This window comes from Carica papaya, chromosome 4 (assembly GCF_054855325.1).
Source record: "Carica papaya isolate Zhongbai chromosome 4, ASM5485532v1, whole genome shotgun sequence".
Classification (NCBI taxonomy): Eukaryota; Viridiplantae; Streptophyta; class Magnoliopsida; order Brassicales; family Caricaceae; genus Carica; species Carica papaya.
This window is the reverse complement of record NC_142312.1, coordinates 13,441,815-13,456,505: the sequence shown is the minus strand read 5'-3', so window position 1 is coordinate 13,456,505 and position 14,691 is coordinate 13,441,815. Positions and strand designations below refer to the sequence as shown.

The following is a 14,691-nucleotide window of genomic DNA, read 5'->3' as shown; positions in this document are numbered from 1 at the left end:
AAAAGCTGGAAGCTGATTGGCGCAATGATCTGCCCGTTGTCATTGCCCGCGGAATCGTGTATTATAATTAATGCATATTATTTATTATAGATAATCATTATTTTATGTATGTTAATTATTTTTTCCATCAAATAAAAACACGACACGTAATTAATTACCTTGTAAAGCTAATTTTGTAATTATGGAGCTGCAAATTATTAAAAAAAATTAACAAATTTTAATGGGAGAAAAAACACACATATATAATAAAGAGTTTGTCCCCACTCCATGATAATCTTTAAAAAGGTACATCATAATATTTTCTTCTTGTATATTATCATTTGTATTAAATTAGTTTTGTCACATTTTAATGTAAATGTATATTTACATTATATTAAATGAATAATTAAATTTTATTTAAATTAAATCAAATAATAACAACATATATGAAAGTTATTAGAATAGTTTATATGATAATCTTCATTCAAACTCCAAACTAACTTTGTACCATATTTTTGTTATTGTCTCTATTTTTTTTTAGTTTTTCTTCACTAGATTTTCTTTTTCACATATTATTATTTGATGTATTATTTTTTTTTAGTAGTACGGAATCTATTAATAATTAAAATAACAATTTCAATTAAAAAAATAAATAAAATATAATGGAATTATTTTATTAGGATGGTTATCATAAAACCTAATGCATTTTATTATTGTTGCCAAATTTATCACCGATTTTTTAATTAAAATAATTAATAATTATTATTTGATTATTTATTAAATTAACACTAACTTTAAAATAAGCATTATTTAAAAAAATTAACTGATTTTAACAGTAATCTTTCCTTAAAAATCTTTGTCAATTCAAACTCAAAATTTATTTATATCCAAACAAATAATAAAAATAATAGTGATAATAATCATAACAAAAGTGGATGTACTACTAATGATACGTGAGACAATAATGATAGAAACAATAACAATAATAACAATAATGATAATATAAGTGATAATGATAATGATAATATTAACAATAAATGCTATGATGTTCTAATGGCGAAATAACGATAATAATATTAAGAATGATAAAAAATAATAATAATAATACAAAAATAATAACAATAATAGTTAGCAGTGATTATAGTGATGAAAGCATTAACGATAATAAGATAGTAGTAACACGAATAACGATAATGATAGTTGAACAATAATAGCAATAATAATAATATTAAATAATAAATATAAAAAATTAAAATAAATAGTTAAAATACTATCAACACTAAAGATAGATTAATTCTTACTAATTAAATCAACCATATATATATAAATGTGTTCTAATGCCATTATCTCACACTTGTTTGGCTTAGGATAGGAATTAAGGATGAGAATTGGGCATATACTTAGAAAAGAAAAAGATTTATAAGTTATTTTTGTATTAGAAATTAAGATAGATTAGATAAATTCGACTAATTTGATTATTTTATGTAAATTATGTAAAATAATGTAGTTTGATTAAAATTAGATAAAATTACCATATCAGATCATTGTAACCACCTCGTAATTCCATTATGGTTTTCTTTTTAATCCCACGAACACATTGGTATGGGTCAGTCATCGAGACTAGAAGAAGCCCATCACAACGCATTCTGCAAACTCCATTTGTAAGGCCTAGTTGTAATCCTATGGCTTCAATGCCCATTTATAAGTTTATTTTTTTCATTTGTTCACCTTTAAATTCCACCTATAGCTTCAAAGATGGACCATTGTGGTGGCACCTTGTTTTGTCTTGTCTTGATAACGACCATGGTTAATGGTTTCTGGATAAAATAAACATCACATGTTTTATTTATATATATATATATATATATTTTTAAAACAGATCTTAACTTAAGATAGAACTATAAGACTTATAAGATATTAAAAGAAAAATATTTGTGGCCAGAATTATATGACTTGTATTATTACTTTTATTCCCTGATCTCCGAGCGTTGCTTCTGCAGATATGGCTTCTTCCATCAGTCACCCTACCCTTCAGGGTCCTCTACTTGCATCACAATTCCTCGGCCAAAACCACCTGTGGTTAGGCCATCATAGAACATCCTTTCCTGTTCAAAACCAACGGCAAGCTTATCAATCTCTGCTATGTGCTAAATTCGATCTATTCGAGATCATGGGAGGTAGAGGGCTGTGCAATGGGGAGAGAGGTATAAAGCAAGAATTGCAGAGGAACATACAACAAGAATCATCGGTTGCTGCTACAGACCAAGAGAATTATGGCATCATTGAAAAGCCAACTATGAATGTACCAGAAGATGCTTTTGAGAAGGAGATGATGGGGTTAACTGGTGGATTTCCGGGCGGCGAAAAAGGTTTGAAGAAGTTCATTGAGCAAAACCCACCCCCTAAAAATACTTCAACTACTAATTCAGGAAGCCTACCTGCTTTTTCCACCTCAGAGAAACCAAAACCGCCTGAATTACCACTTCTCATGCCTGGTATGATTGCCATTGTCAAGAATCCGAACAACCCATTTTACATGTACTGCGGCATTGTTCAGAGGATCACAGATGGAAAGGCAGGTGTTCTCTTTGAGGGAGGAAACTGGGATCGCCTGATAACTTTCAGGCTCGAAGAGCTTGAACGAAGGGAGAAGGGCCCTCCAATGAAAAATCCAAAATCTGCTGTTCTCGAACCTCTGCTCGAACAGGTTTCAGAATGATTCAGTCATTTTTTCTGATGTCCAAATGTGTGTAAGTTCATGACTGTGTTTTGCACTTCTGTCACTTGACCTTAGGCAGAAATCAAATCCATACTTTTCAATTATGCAACAACAAAGCATGTCCTTAGGCAGAAATCATCTCTGTACTTTTCAATTATGCAACAACAAAGCAAGACCATGAACCAGAAAAGAAAATGTAAATAGGCTGTTTTGTTGTGATTGAAGTTTATTCATATTATGCAACAATAAGGAAAGGATATGAACCGGAAAAGAAAATGTATATAGGCTGTTTTGTTGTGATTGCAGTTTGTTCATCATTTTGTAATCGTAATCTCCTTACATTTAGAGGAACCTTTTGGAACTTATGTTTTGATGTTCAGTGAATGAAGAAGATAACAAAGAAAAAAAGAACATGTTCCCCTTCCTTCTTGTAGTTCTACCATTTGATCAGATGCAGCCACCCAGCTGCCAAAAGAAGAAGACAAGATAACTAGAAAAAATCAGTACTCAAATATTATTGATGATCATTTGAATTTAAAAAGATCACAGACAAGAGAGTAGCAATAATCCCTAAGGATGACCAGAATGCTTTGGTGCTTCCTTTTATGCTGAAACCTCATATATACAACACGAACATAAGCAGTTGATAGTCAAAGATAAGAAGGAATGTCATATGTTTTGAATGCTTCATAACATGAACAATAATTAGCAAGGTACCGTTATATTCGCAATCACAAATGGAATGCAGAAACAGAACAAGGATTCACACAACATATACCTTAGTTTTAGTTATTAAACATTTTCAAGGCTTTCTTAATGATTAAATTACAGCAGTCAGGACAAGGAAAGGTCAAGGCAACATGACAAGTAATAGCAGAAATGATATTGACAGGCGGCCTTAATTACCAAAATGGATTCAATTTCTTCATTGGACACAGGAGTTCGTTTTGGCTGCAAAGAAGCTTTTCCCCCAACTGTTCCAGGAGCCTGTGAATTTGAGAAGAAACTCAGATTTGCATCGCCAGCTGTGGATGTCTCCTGAGACTGGGAAGAAGAACCTGAAAAGTAATCGTGTTAATATCATGCAAAAATTAGTATACATTCATGTAAATGTCTACAAGATAACGGAATTGATGTTTAAAACTCAAACCATATGTTCTCCACAGAAGAAACAAAACTATTCAATCTGAAAGTTACGCATTTTTCCCCTGCCTCGTTAAACGCACAAAAGAAGAATCCAAATGAGACACAAAGGTCACCCAGCTGAATTGGTATTTTTAAGAATCTATCTTTTCCATTAAGTTTAACGAATAAACTTCTTGTTATTGACAGAAACTTTAAAAACCTTCATTTGGGCAGCTTCCGCATGAACTCACTTGGAAGGACCAAAAGATATGGAGTAAAAGGGACAAAGTAAGCTAGACAAAATTGCCAATAAATAATGAAGAGAAACTGTTAAGAAATACTTAGGTTTCATTTAGTACACTCTTGAAAAATGCTTTTCATTCATTTATTCTTTCTCTTACTATTAACGATGTATTTTCATAAGCATATATATACATAGAGGAAATAAAAACTAGAAAATGGTTTCATATATTGAAGAAACCTTATTTTCACCCCAAAACCTATAAGCCAAGCAAAAATAAGTGGGCCATAAACCAAGAGAAGAATTTCATGATGAGATATCTCCTGCAGGTGAAAAAACATATAGAAACACCACAAACGAGCTAAGTATCAACTCCAACTCATCCAACCTAGTCAAGCTTCATCCCGGCAATGCATTAAGCAGAAATTTGAAACTTAGGATCCAACCAGCCATGTAATAAATGGTATAATACAATTAGTTACTCAATAACATAGTTAAACGGCAAATGTAGAGGCAATACAACTAAAGACAGCAAGGTATGTTCCACGAACAGAAATAGGAATGGCATCAAAACCACATGATGGCAATATCAACCTCATAGAAAACACCGGGCATCAATTAATGCATCTAAGAAGCATCAAAAGTCATCTATAAAAAAATTAAATAACCCATGCCGAGAAAGAAAATACCTGTTCATGTCAAGAAAATTTTTTTAGAAAAAAAAAAGCTTCACGTTTGATATCATTTTAGATTTTGATTATTGGAGACTTGACCGCCAAAAAGCACAAGAACAAAGTGCCGGTTAACATCCAAAAACCCAAATCTCGACATTGACACTGATCAGACAAGCATTCAATTTGTATAAAGCAACTCCTTAGGAATGATTAGATGATGTTTTATTGACCATAAATAATAAATCTAATGATCCTAAATTTGTATGCTGCAATAACTAATAGAAGATATAATATACTTGCTCATATATTCACATATACTTATATACGTCTCGTACACATCTGTTCGTCCAGAGAGTAAGAAAGATATTTATAGATAGACCTGAAGATTTTGGATGCCTCTGCGGAAACCTAATGCGAGGGATTCTCTTGAAAGCTTGGGCTCCACCCATCTCCCTTTCTCTTTCTCTGCTCGAAACTGCGAGTAGAGAGATTTGGGGGGAATTAGGGAAAAGAAGTAGGGTGTTGAGCAGTGTACGTAACTACTAGAACATCCTCGTGGCTAATCTTTACCTAGTCAACGGTTCCGGAATCTATTGTCTGAATCATTCCGTTGACCACTACGACGTCAAATCATTGCAACGGCGTCGTTTAATGTAACATTTTGGGCCTTCAGTTTCAATTGGCAATTGACATGGACCGGTTTGCTCCGCGAAAGCCCAAAACCAAGGTGCATGCTATTTTCTGGCAACGATATAGAGAATGAGAGAGAGAGAGAGAGAGAGAGAGAGAGAAAGAGGTTAACTCGGAGATCAATTTGTCAATCTCACGGGTTTATTTAAGATTAGTATATATTTTTAAACAAAAACTAAAGTTTTAATAAATTTTATTGTTAATAAAAATTAATATTATTATAATATGTTATATATATTGTATCATACAATTTTAATTTAAGTACAAAAAATATATACTTGGTTAACTGAACCAGTTCCATTTGGACCGACTAAATCGATTACTGCATACCCCGAGGAAGAGAGAGAAAGGGGCAAAAAAAAGAATCAAAGCAGTCTCCCTAAGCAGTTCAATTTGGACTAATTGAATTAGTTCTGTCAATTACTGCATACCCCTACAAAAAGTTTAATGGAGCTAACGGTCTGAAGATTATTTTGGAATGAATAAAATATTGAAGATTAAATAAAAAAGGGATGCAAAGTTTGTGGACTAAATAGGTATGTCTATTTTATTATCAAAATTTATTTTATGTTTAAAAATTATTTCATTTTTTTTAAATATCATGTGGTACTTTTGTTTTTACTCTTACATATACTAAATTAATATTATGTGCTATAAATTTTTTATATTTATATAAAAAATAATATAAATATTACTTAATGAAAATAAAAATTATATAGAAGTAAATAATTATTATGTAAAAGTTCAAATCCCTATCAAAGATTTCGAGCATATAACTCAGTAATAATAAAACGACAATACTGAAATTTATTATTTTAGCGGAAGTAATTACAGTTTGAAGGTTACATTATTTACACGTTTACTTAAAATGTCAAATAAAGGATATGAGAATGCCTTTGAAACTTAAACAGAAAAAAATATATAAAAAATAAATATGCTTAACCTCTACTCGAAACTGACGAAGCAAAAGAGGTAATTCCTTAACTGATCTATTGCTGTTTAAGATCTGGGTCTTAGTCGTCGTGATATGAAATAGTTAATAAAAAATGGCTAAGTTACACTAACTCAGTAAGAATATTAACACCTTACCACTGATACATAAAATCAAAGGGTTGTAGAAAACGTAAAACAACCAATGGAGCTCATTCTTAATAAAACTCGAGTGCTAGTGGATTTATTATTCGTTTCACTGAAAACATTAGCGCTTTCTCGACTAACCTTGAATTTCTCAAATGTCATTCATTAAGATAACAATCAGAATAACAATATAACAGTATACATACCAAAAGATGTATAAGAATTGACCATTCACTATTTTTCAAAATTGGATTCCTCATCATGTTCATCTATACTTTATAATTTTTTCTTTTCCTATCGGTGACACTGGGGGTCCATAGGGATCCCCACGACACGTGGACACAAATATCTTATTTGTAATCAAACGGTCGTCCCCATACCCCGTCTGGTAATGGGCACTACGATACATAATCGCCTCAATACTCCGTCTGGTATGAGCGTAATTAAATTGATTCCTAACTCTGTCTGGTATGAGACTTTCTAGTCCCATACGACTGAGGATAACGTCCACAGTAGGGTTCACCCTATGCACCAAGTCCGTCCACTCTTTTCTATGATACTCGGTAGCCCTTTTATTCAACGCCATTAGTTCATGTATATTTTTTTTTATGTACTATTTAGCCTTAAACGACACATATATCTGCATTCCAAATAACACAAGAGTACGAAATTCATATTTCAGAGTACGTGAGTGAAATAAATATGCATTATGCTGACTGAAATATGTTATGCACATAATAGAGCAACAAAAAATATAGATTAAAAAAATCATATTATGCTAACCATAAATTTAAATTAAATAAATTAAAATAAATAAAATAGTAAATAGATAAGCATAATAAAGCGACTGAAGAAATAACTAACACAATTAAAGTAATAGCAAGTATAAACTGACTAGTGACTGGCTCCATCGATAACCTGTACTTAATTAATCAAGGGGTCGCCAATTATCTAAATTTTTTATTTAATATTAATTTAGCTTTAATTTAACAATAATATGGAAAAAAGGTGAGAGATTGTTACTCTGGGTCGGTGTCCAAAACATCACATTTTTCACTACGGTTCTCGATAATTTTTGGTTCTTGAATTTTTTAGGTTTTTATGATAAGATTGAAATGTAACGGCTCCGGAAATTTAAAATGAAATGTATATTAAAAATATCAAATGCGGAAGCGAAGTCAAAAATTCGATTAACATCCCTTACACTAAAACTAAAAAACGTGCTCACAAAATATAAAAGATCAAACTACCTAAAGGAGAAACTTGAAAGTAAAAGCTACGAATATGACTATGGAGTCTTTAGGCGTCCCCTTCGTCGTCCTCCTGCGGAACCGGCTCGGGAACGATGTCTTCCTGATCTGAAATGATTAAATAAGGAATGAGCTACACTAGCCCAGTAAAGACATCACGATATCTCACTGTCACGGAGGTAAAGGTGGGTAGAAAACACAAAAAGACCAATGGAGCATAATTTACAACAAATTCTTTTATCAATAATAAATCCTTCACCAACCACTTACCTCGGTGAAATCCATAAAACAGTATACGAAAGCAATAACATTATCATCATTATGAAATCATATATGAACTGTATAACATAATACTTGTCAATCCTTTTGTAATTCAATCGTTACACAACATATTTTTCTCATTTACCAGCCCACTAGTATCCATGGGGATCCATAGGGGTCCCGCTTGTAGCACCCGGAAAGGAGGAAAAAAAAAAAAAAAAAAAGGGGGGCCACGTCAGCAGGCCCGGTCAGCAGTCCCGGCCAACCGGGGCCTGCCACGTGGCAAGACCGCGTCACTCCGAAAGGAGCCACGTTGGCGATCCGCGTGGGTGTGATCCGACGGCCCAGATTCAATCGCACGGACGGCCCAGATTCAATCAAAAATGAACGGCCCAGATTAAAACGAAATGAACGGCTGTGATCAAAAGGCAAGGGGTTATAAATAGAACCCCCACACCAGACCACAAACCCTAGCCGCCCGCCGCTCGCCGGAGAAGACGAACCAGAGGCCGACCGCCGCCACCCGCCGCCGCACCGGGGAAATTTCCGACCGCCGATCGAGGTAAATTTCATACCCCCGACTCATTTTTCTCCGCTGATTCCTCCTATGGCCAAATTGAGGCCGAAATCCCGGCCAAACGGCCGGAATACGCGGCCGAAACCCAGCGGCGCCGCCGCGCCCCTCTCGGTTTTTGCCTCCAACGAGGTCCTTCCCGGCCTCCGTTCGATGCAATTTTTATATCACCGTGATCACCATTCTTTTCTCTACAGGTTGACCGAAGCCGAATCACCAAAACACGAACCTCGCCGGAGAGCCGCCGTACCCGAGAGCGCCGCCGCCGGTAAGCTCCGCTTTTCCGTGATTTTTGGCCCCCCGAGGGCCCTAGGGTTGTTTTCTGACAAGGACCAATGAGAGTGTGGCCGAATTCGGCCGAAAACGGTCGAAAACAGCCAACCCGAGGCGACTCGCCGCCGCCAGCGGCGGCGCCGTCGCCGGAGCACGGCGGAGCCGCCGTGCCGGAGTTGCGATTTGGTCCGAAAGGGGCCCTGGGCCTAATTTGGATTTTTTTTTGAACACGTGCAGGTACTGTTAGTGTGTTTCAGTTCCCCGGGAAAAATTCAGGGAAAATTAGGGACGGCCTGCAGGCGCACTGTGAATCGTATTCGGATCCCGAAAACAAGTAAGGACCCCTCACCCTATTTCCTATCACGGTATTAAAGTTCAAAATGATAAAACGGTATTTCTTGAATTAACGCATGTGTGAAATTGCTTAAGGTTGCTAATGGAGCCCGAGTCTAGTGTGATTGATGATTTACTATTATTTGGCCTGTTTTACAGCTTTAAATGCATTATGGGGTTTGATGTGTTCATTTTATAGTTTCGAGTGCATATATTACTGTTTTATTAATTATGGGTTGAATGACTGAAGAACTGATAATGTATGTTGTCTGTTTGGCATGAATTACGATTTGCTTTCTTAAATATGAATTGATGATGCTTATTGAGGAAAAGGGAAATGAAACATTTTGTAGACTGATAATTGTATGATGGGGTCAGCCTGACTAGATATCCTGGGAGATGGTGGACGGACCGGGTCCGTAGGGAACCCTACCGGGATTGTGGTCTCACATGCCGGACGGGGTATGGAGATCTTATGGTTTTGGCACCCATATCGGACGGGGTATGGGGACGGCCCGTTTCACCCTCATACCGGACGGGGTATTGAGGTTTATGGTTTTGGCGCCCATACCGGAAGGGGTATGGGGACGGCCCGTTTCACCCTCATACCGGACGGGGTATTGAGGTTCATGGTTTTGGCGCCCATACCGGACGGGGTATGGGGACGGCCCTGGAAACTGATTATGAATGTTAAAGGTTAACGGGTAGCGGAACCCCTATGGACCCCCACGGATACTAGTAGGCTGGTAAATGAGAAAAAGATATGTTGTACAATGATTGAATTACAAGAGGCGTGATAAGTGTTATGTTTTACAGCTTATATTATTCCATGATTATGATAATGTTATTATTTTTCTTATATTGTTTTCATAAATTCCACCGAGGTAAGTGGATGGTAAAGGTTTTCATGTTAATAAACGAGTTTATTGTAAATTATGCTCCATTGGTCTTTTTGTGTTTTTCTACCCACCTTTACCTCCGTGACGGTGAGATATCGTGATGTTCTTACTGGGCTAGTGTAGCTCACTCCTTATTTAACCATTTCAGATCAGGAAGACATGGTTCCCGAGCCCGTTCTGCAGGAGGACGACGAAGGGGATGCCTAGAGACTCTGTAGTCATACTCATAGTTTTATTTTCGAGTTTCTCTCTTAGTTTAGTTTAATCTTTTATATTTTAAGTACGTTTTTGGTTTTTCGTGTAAGGGATGTTAACTGAAATTTTGATCTCGCTTCCGCATTTGATACATTTAAATACTCATTTCATTTTAATAATTTCCGGGGCCGTCACAGTGCTACCCGTTAACCCTTAACACTTGAAATCAGATTCCAGGGCCGTCCCCATACCCCGTCCGGTATGGGCGCCAAAACTATAAACCTCATTACCCCGTCCGGTATGAGGGTGAAACGGGCCGTCCCCATACCCCGTCCGGTATGGGCGCAAAAACACATAAGATCTCCATACCCCGTCCGGTATGGGAGACCACAATCTTGGTAGGGTTCCTTACGGACCCGGTCCGTCCACCATCTCCCAGGATATCTAGTCAGGCTGACCACATTATACAATTACCCATTTACATAATCTTTCATTCTCTTTTCCCTCAGTCAGCATTATCAATCCACATATAAACAAGCAAAACGGTAATTTATGCCAAACAGACAACATACAGCATCAATATCCCCGTCATTCAATCCATAATCAGTAAAACAGTAAAATATGCACACGAAACTATAAAATGAAAACATCAAACCTCATACTGCATTTAAAACTGTAAAACAGGCCAAATAACAGTTAACCGACAAACACACTAGACTCGGGCTCCATTAGCGACCTTAAGCAATTTCACACATTCGTTGATTCATGAAATACCGTTTTATCATTTATTGAACTTTAATACCGTGATAGGAAATAGGGTGAGGGGTCCTTACTCGTTTCGGGGTCCGAACACGGCTTCACAGTGCGCCTACAGGCTGTCCCTAATTTTTTCTGAATTTTTCTCGGGGAACTGAAACGCACTACTAGTACCTGCACGTGTTCTAAAAAATCCCAAATTAGGCCCAGGGCCCCTTTTTGGCCAATATCGCAATTCCGGCACAGCGGCTCAGCCGTGCTCCGGCGACGGTGGCGCCGCTTACGGCGGCGATTCGCCTCGGTTTGGCCGTTTCTGGCCAAATTCGGCCACACTTGCATCGATCCTTGCGATAAAACAACCTTAGGGCCCTCGGGGGGCCAAAAAATTACGGAAAACCGAAGCTTACCGGCGGCAGTGCTCTCGGGTGCGGCGGCTCTCCGGTGAAGTTCGTGTTTTGGTGATTCGGCTCCGATCAACCTGTAGAGAAAAGTATGGTGATCACGGTGATATAAAAATTGCATCAAACGGAGGCCAGGAAGGGCCTCATCGGAGGCAAAAACTGAGAAGGGGCGCGGCGGCGCCGTTGGGGTTCGACCGTTTGGCCAGGATTTTGGCTCCGATTTGGCCACAGGGGAAATCAGCGTGGAAAAATGAGTCGGGGGTATGAAATTTACCTCGATCGGCGGTCGGAAATCTCCCCGGTGCGGCGGCCGGCGTCTCCGGCGTCTGGTTCGTCTTCTCCGGCGAGGACAGGCGGCTAGGGTTTTTGTGGTCTGGTGTGGGGGTTCTATTTATACCCTTTTGCCTTTTGATCTCAGCCGTCCATTTTGTTTTAATCTGGGCCGTCCGTTTTTTGATTAAATCTGGGCCGTCCTTGTGTTTTCATCTGGGCCGTCCGATCGCGCGTACGCGGATCGCCAACGTGGCCCGTCCCCGGTCGACGTGGTTTTGCCACGTGGCAGGTCCTGGTTGGCTGGGACTGCTGACTGGGTCTGCTGACGTGGCTGCTGACGTGACCTTTTTTTTTTCCTTCTTCAATTTTCCGGGCGTTACATGAAACGTACGTCAAAATGGTGTGAAAATACGCGAGGGACGACGAAAAAGAGACAAAACATCTCACCGGGGGTCAAGTTGGGGTTTCAGCGCGGTGGTTCCACTGCGCTTTGCTGCCTGATCCTCTTTTTCCTACGGCTCTTCTTTTCAGTCAAACCAGTTTCGGCCAGTTCTTAGTAAAAATCTATTTAAATCATGGTTAGTGGGTTTTTCTCGGTGAAAAGAGGGGAAAAAAGGTACTTACCAGCAGTTTTGGTCCTCCGATGCGGCAGTTCAGCTAAGCTCCACTATCCTTTCCTTGAAGTTTGCGGCTTTTCTCAGTTATCTTACACTGGAAAAATGTTAGACGACTAAGGGCAGAGAAACATGAAGAATAGGAAGAATTTTTTGGCTTATCAGAGTATTTTTAGTCTCCTGCATTGTGACGTTGTCATCCCTCCGGCAGTTGAGCTTTTCTCTAGTCGCCCTTCTTCTTCTTCTCCAGTCAGAGGCATCAGCTACAATTTTGGTGGTCATCCGAAATGATGCTTAAATACCCCCTTTCCCTCGATCTGAGCTGTCCATCCGGGCTCGCGTAGATCAACCTCAGTCGTTAGATCTCCCTTATTTAGGAAATAAATCCAAGACATTCGATTGAAGACACACGGATCGTTTGATCGCGCTTATCCGGGGAATTAACTCGGACCGTTTGCTCATGCAGGAGTGGCCCTGAGCCGTTCGATCTGCTTGGCACGCGGATTGCCCGCGTGACTTCCTGCGTGGAACCCATGCTGGCGTGTCTGCTATGCGGTGGACGACGATTCATTGTGCCATTGATTGGGCATGCACATAGCCTATATATTTTTTTTTTTTTTACGATTTGACACATATTTTCAAAATTTCTCTCAAACATACCATCTTTTATTTACAATTTGACCTTAGGCTTCTGAAAATTGTTTAAAAAACATCCAAAATGCATATATTAAAAAAATCAATAAAAATGATTAAAAATATTTCAAATTTAGGAACTTATTATTATTATTACTTAGAAACCAATACAATTCCTCATCCTGAGCCTAATTTTCGGACTCGAGATGTTACAACTCTCCCCCTAAAAAAAAGTTGGTCACTCAAATTGCTGTCCTCTAGGCATACAATTGAGGATACCTAGTCCTGAAGTTCGACTCTAACTCCCCGGTGGCCTCGTCCTACGAGTGATTCTGCTATAGGATTTTGATAAAAAAATTTCTCTGTTTTGAAGCATCCTACTCTTTCGGTCCACAATGCTGACAAGTACCTCCTCATAAAATAAATCTTTCTGAAATAGAAGTGGCTTGTAAGATAAAACATTCGAGGGGTCAGGGTTATACTTGTGCAACATTGACACATGAAGAAGTTATGGAATTTGGATAATTCTGGAGGCAGTGCTAATCTGTAGGCGGATATCCTAGTTCTGTCCAAAATCTCAAATGGTTTGATGAACTGAGAATTTAGTTTCTCCATCTTTCCAAACCTAGTGATGCCTTTAATGGGAGTGATTTTAAGGAATACTAAATCGTCTTTCTCAAATTCTAAATTTCTCCTTCGAGTGTCTACATAGTTCTTCTATCTACTCTGAGTCATTTAAATATTTTTCTTAATTTTGGCAATCTTTGCTGTGGTCTCATATACCAGGTCTAGACCAATCAATTTTCTATCACCTACTTCCTCCCAACAGATTGGTGATCTACAAGATCAACCATACAATTCTTTATACAAGGCCATACCAATACATGCCTGATAACTATTATTATAGCCGAACTTTACTAGGAGTAGGTGATCATCCTAGTGTCCTTTGAAATCTAGAACACAACTCCTGAGCATATCCTCTAGTGTGCGGAACATTCATTCTGATTGTCCATTTATCTGAGGGTAGAATGTTGTATTAAGAGATAATTTTTTTCTCATCGCTTGTTCAAAGCTTGTCCAAAATCTAGAGGTAAACTTGGGGTCCTTGCCACTGTCATCGAAATTCCATGTAGTCTGACTATCTCCCAAATATAAATTCTAACTAACTTGTCCAAGGAATTTGTTACTCTGATAGCTAGGAAGTGGGATGACTTAGTGAGTCTATCAATAATCACTCATATCGCATCATGTCCCGAATGTGTCTTAAATAATCCTGTTACAAATTCCATGATGATATGTTCCCATTTCCATTCCAAAATAGGTAGTAGCTTGATACTCTGCCTTAACCTGTTGGCATGTGAGATATTTGGAGACAAAATCAACAATATCCTTTTACATCCTGCTCCACCAGAATCGGGGTCATATGCTTTGGTACATCTTGGTGCTTCTTAGGTGCATGGTGAACTTCAAACTTTGAGTCTCTATCATGATTTTTCTCTTCAACTCACTATCACTAGGAACACATAACCTATCCTAAAACCTGAGCAACTCATCTACATAAACTCAGAACTCTGAATTCAAATCCTATTCTGTATCCTTTCTGAGAGTTGCTAAAGTGATATGACCAGTTGAGCCTCCCTTATTCTCTGGATTAACTCGCATTGGACCACTAAGTGAGATAGACATATTGCCATTTTCAAGCCTTATAGTTGTATCTACTGTGT

The 14,691-nt window shown here is 37.9% G+C and overlaps 2 protein-coding genes across 2 annotated transcripts; one reads left to right on the top strand and one right to left on the bottom strand.

Annotated features, from left to right (window-relative positions):
• Nucleotides 1–1,907: 1,907 nt before the first annotated feature.
• On the top strand, nt 1,908–2,998 carry NDHS (NAD(P)H-quinone oxidoreductase subunit S). Its single transcript, XM_022039154.2, has one exon. It carries the CDS (start codon nt 1,982–1,984, stop codon nt 2,696–2,698), a length of 717 nt encoding a protein of 238 aa, XP_021894846.1. The 5' UTR covers nt 1,908–1,981; the 3' UTR covers nt 2,699–2,998.
• On the bottom strand, nt 2,958–5,287 carry LOC110812387 (uncharacterized). Its single transcript, XM_022039155.2, has 3 exons — nt 5,118–5,287; nt 3,605–3,756; nt 2,958–3,163 (listed from the first exon to the last, which is right to left on the bottom strand). Exons 1-3 carry the CDS (start codon nt 5,185–5,187, stop codon nt 3,146–3,148), a joined length of 240 nt encoding a protein of 79 aa, XP_021894847.1. The 5' UTR covers nt 5,188–5,287; the 3' UTR covers nt 2,958–3,145.
• Between the last annotated feature and the right edge of the window lie 9,404 nt (nt 5,288–14,691).

Excerpts from the sequence above, each read along its gene's own strand:
- NDHS (XM_022039154.2), top strand. The coding sequence starts at position 1,982 with ATGGCTTCTTCCATCAGTCACCCTACCCTTCAGGGTCCTCTACTTGCA.
- LOC110812387 (XM_022039155.2), bottom strand. The coding sequence starts at position 5,187 with ATGGGTGGAGCCCAAGCTTTCAAGAGAATCCCTCGCATTAGGTTTCCG. Across the intron at positions 3,757-5,117 it reads GAGGCATCCAAAATCTTCAG|GTTCTTCTTCCCAGTCTCAG; the intron begins GTCTATCTATAA and ends ATTACTTTTCAG.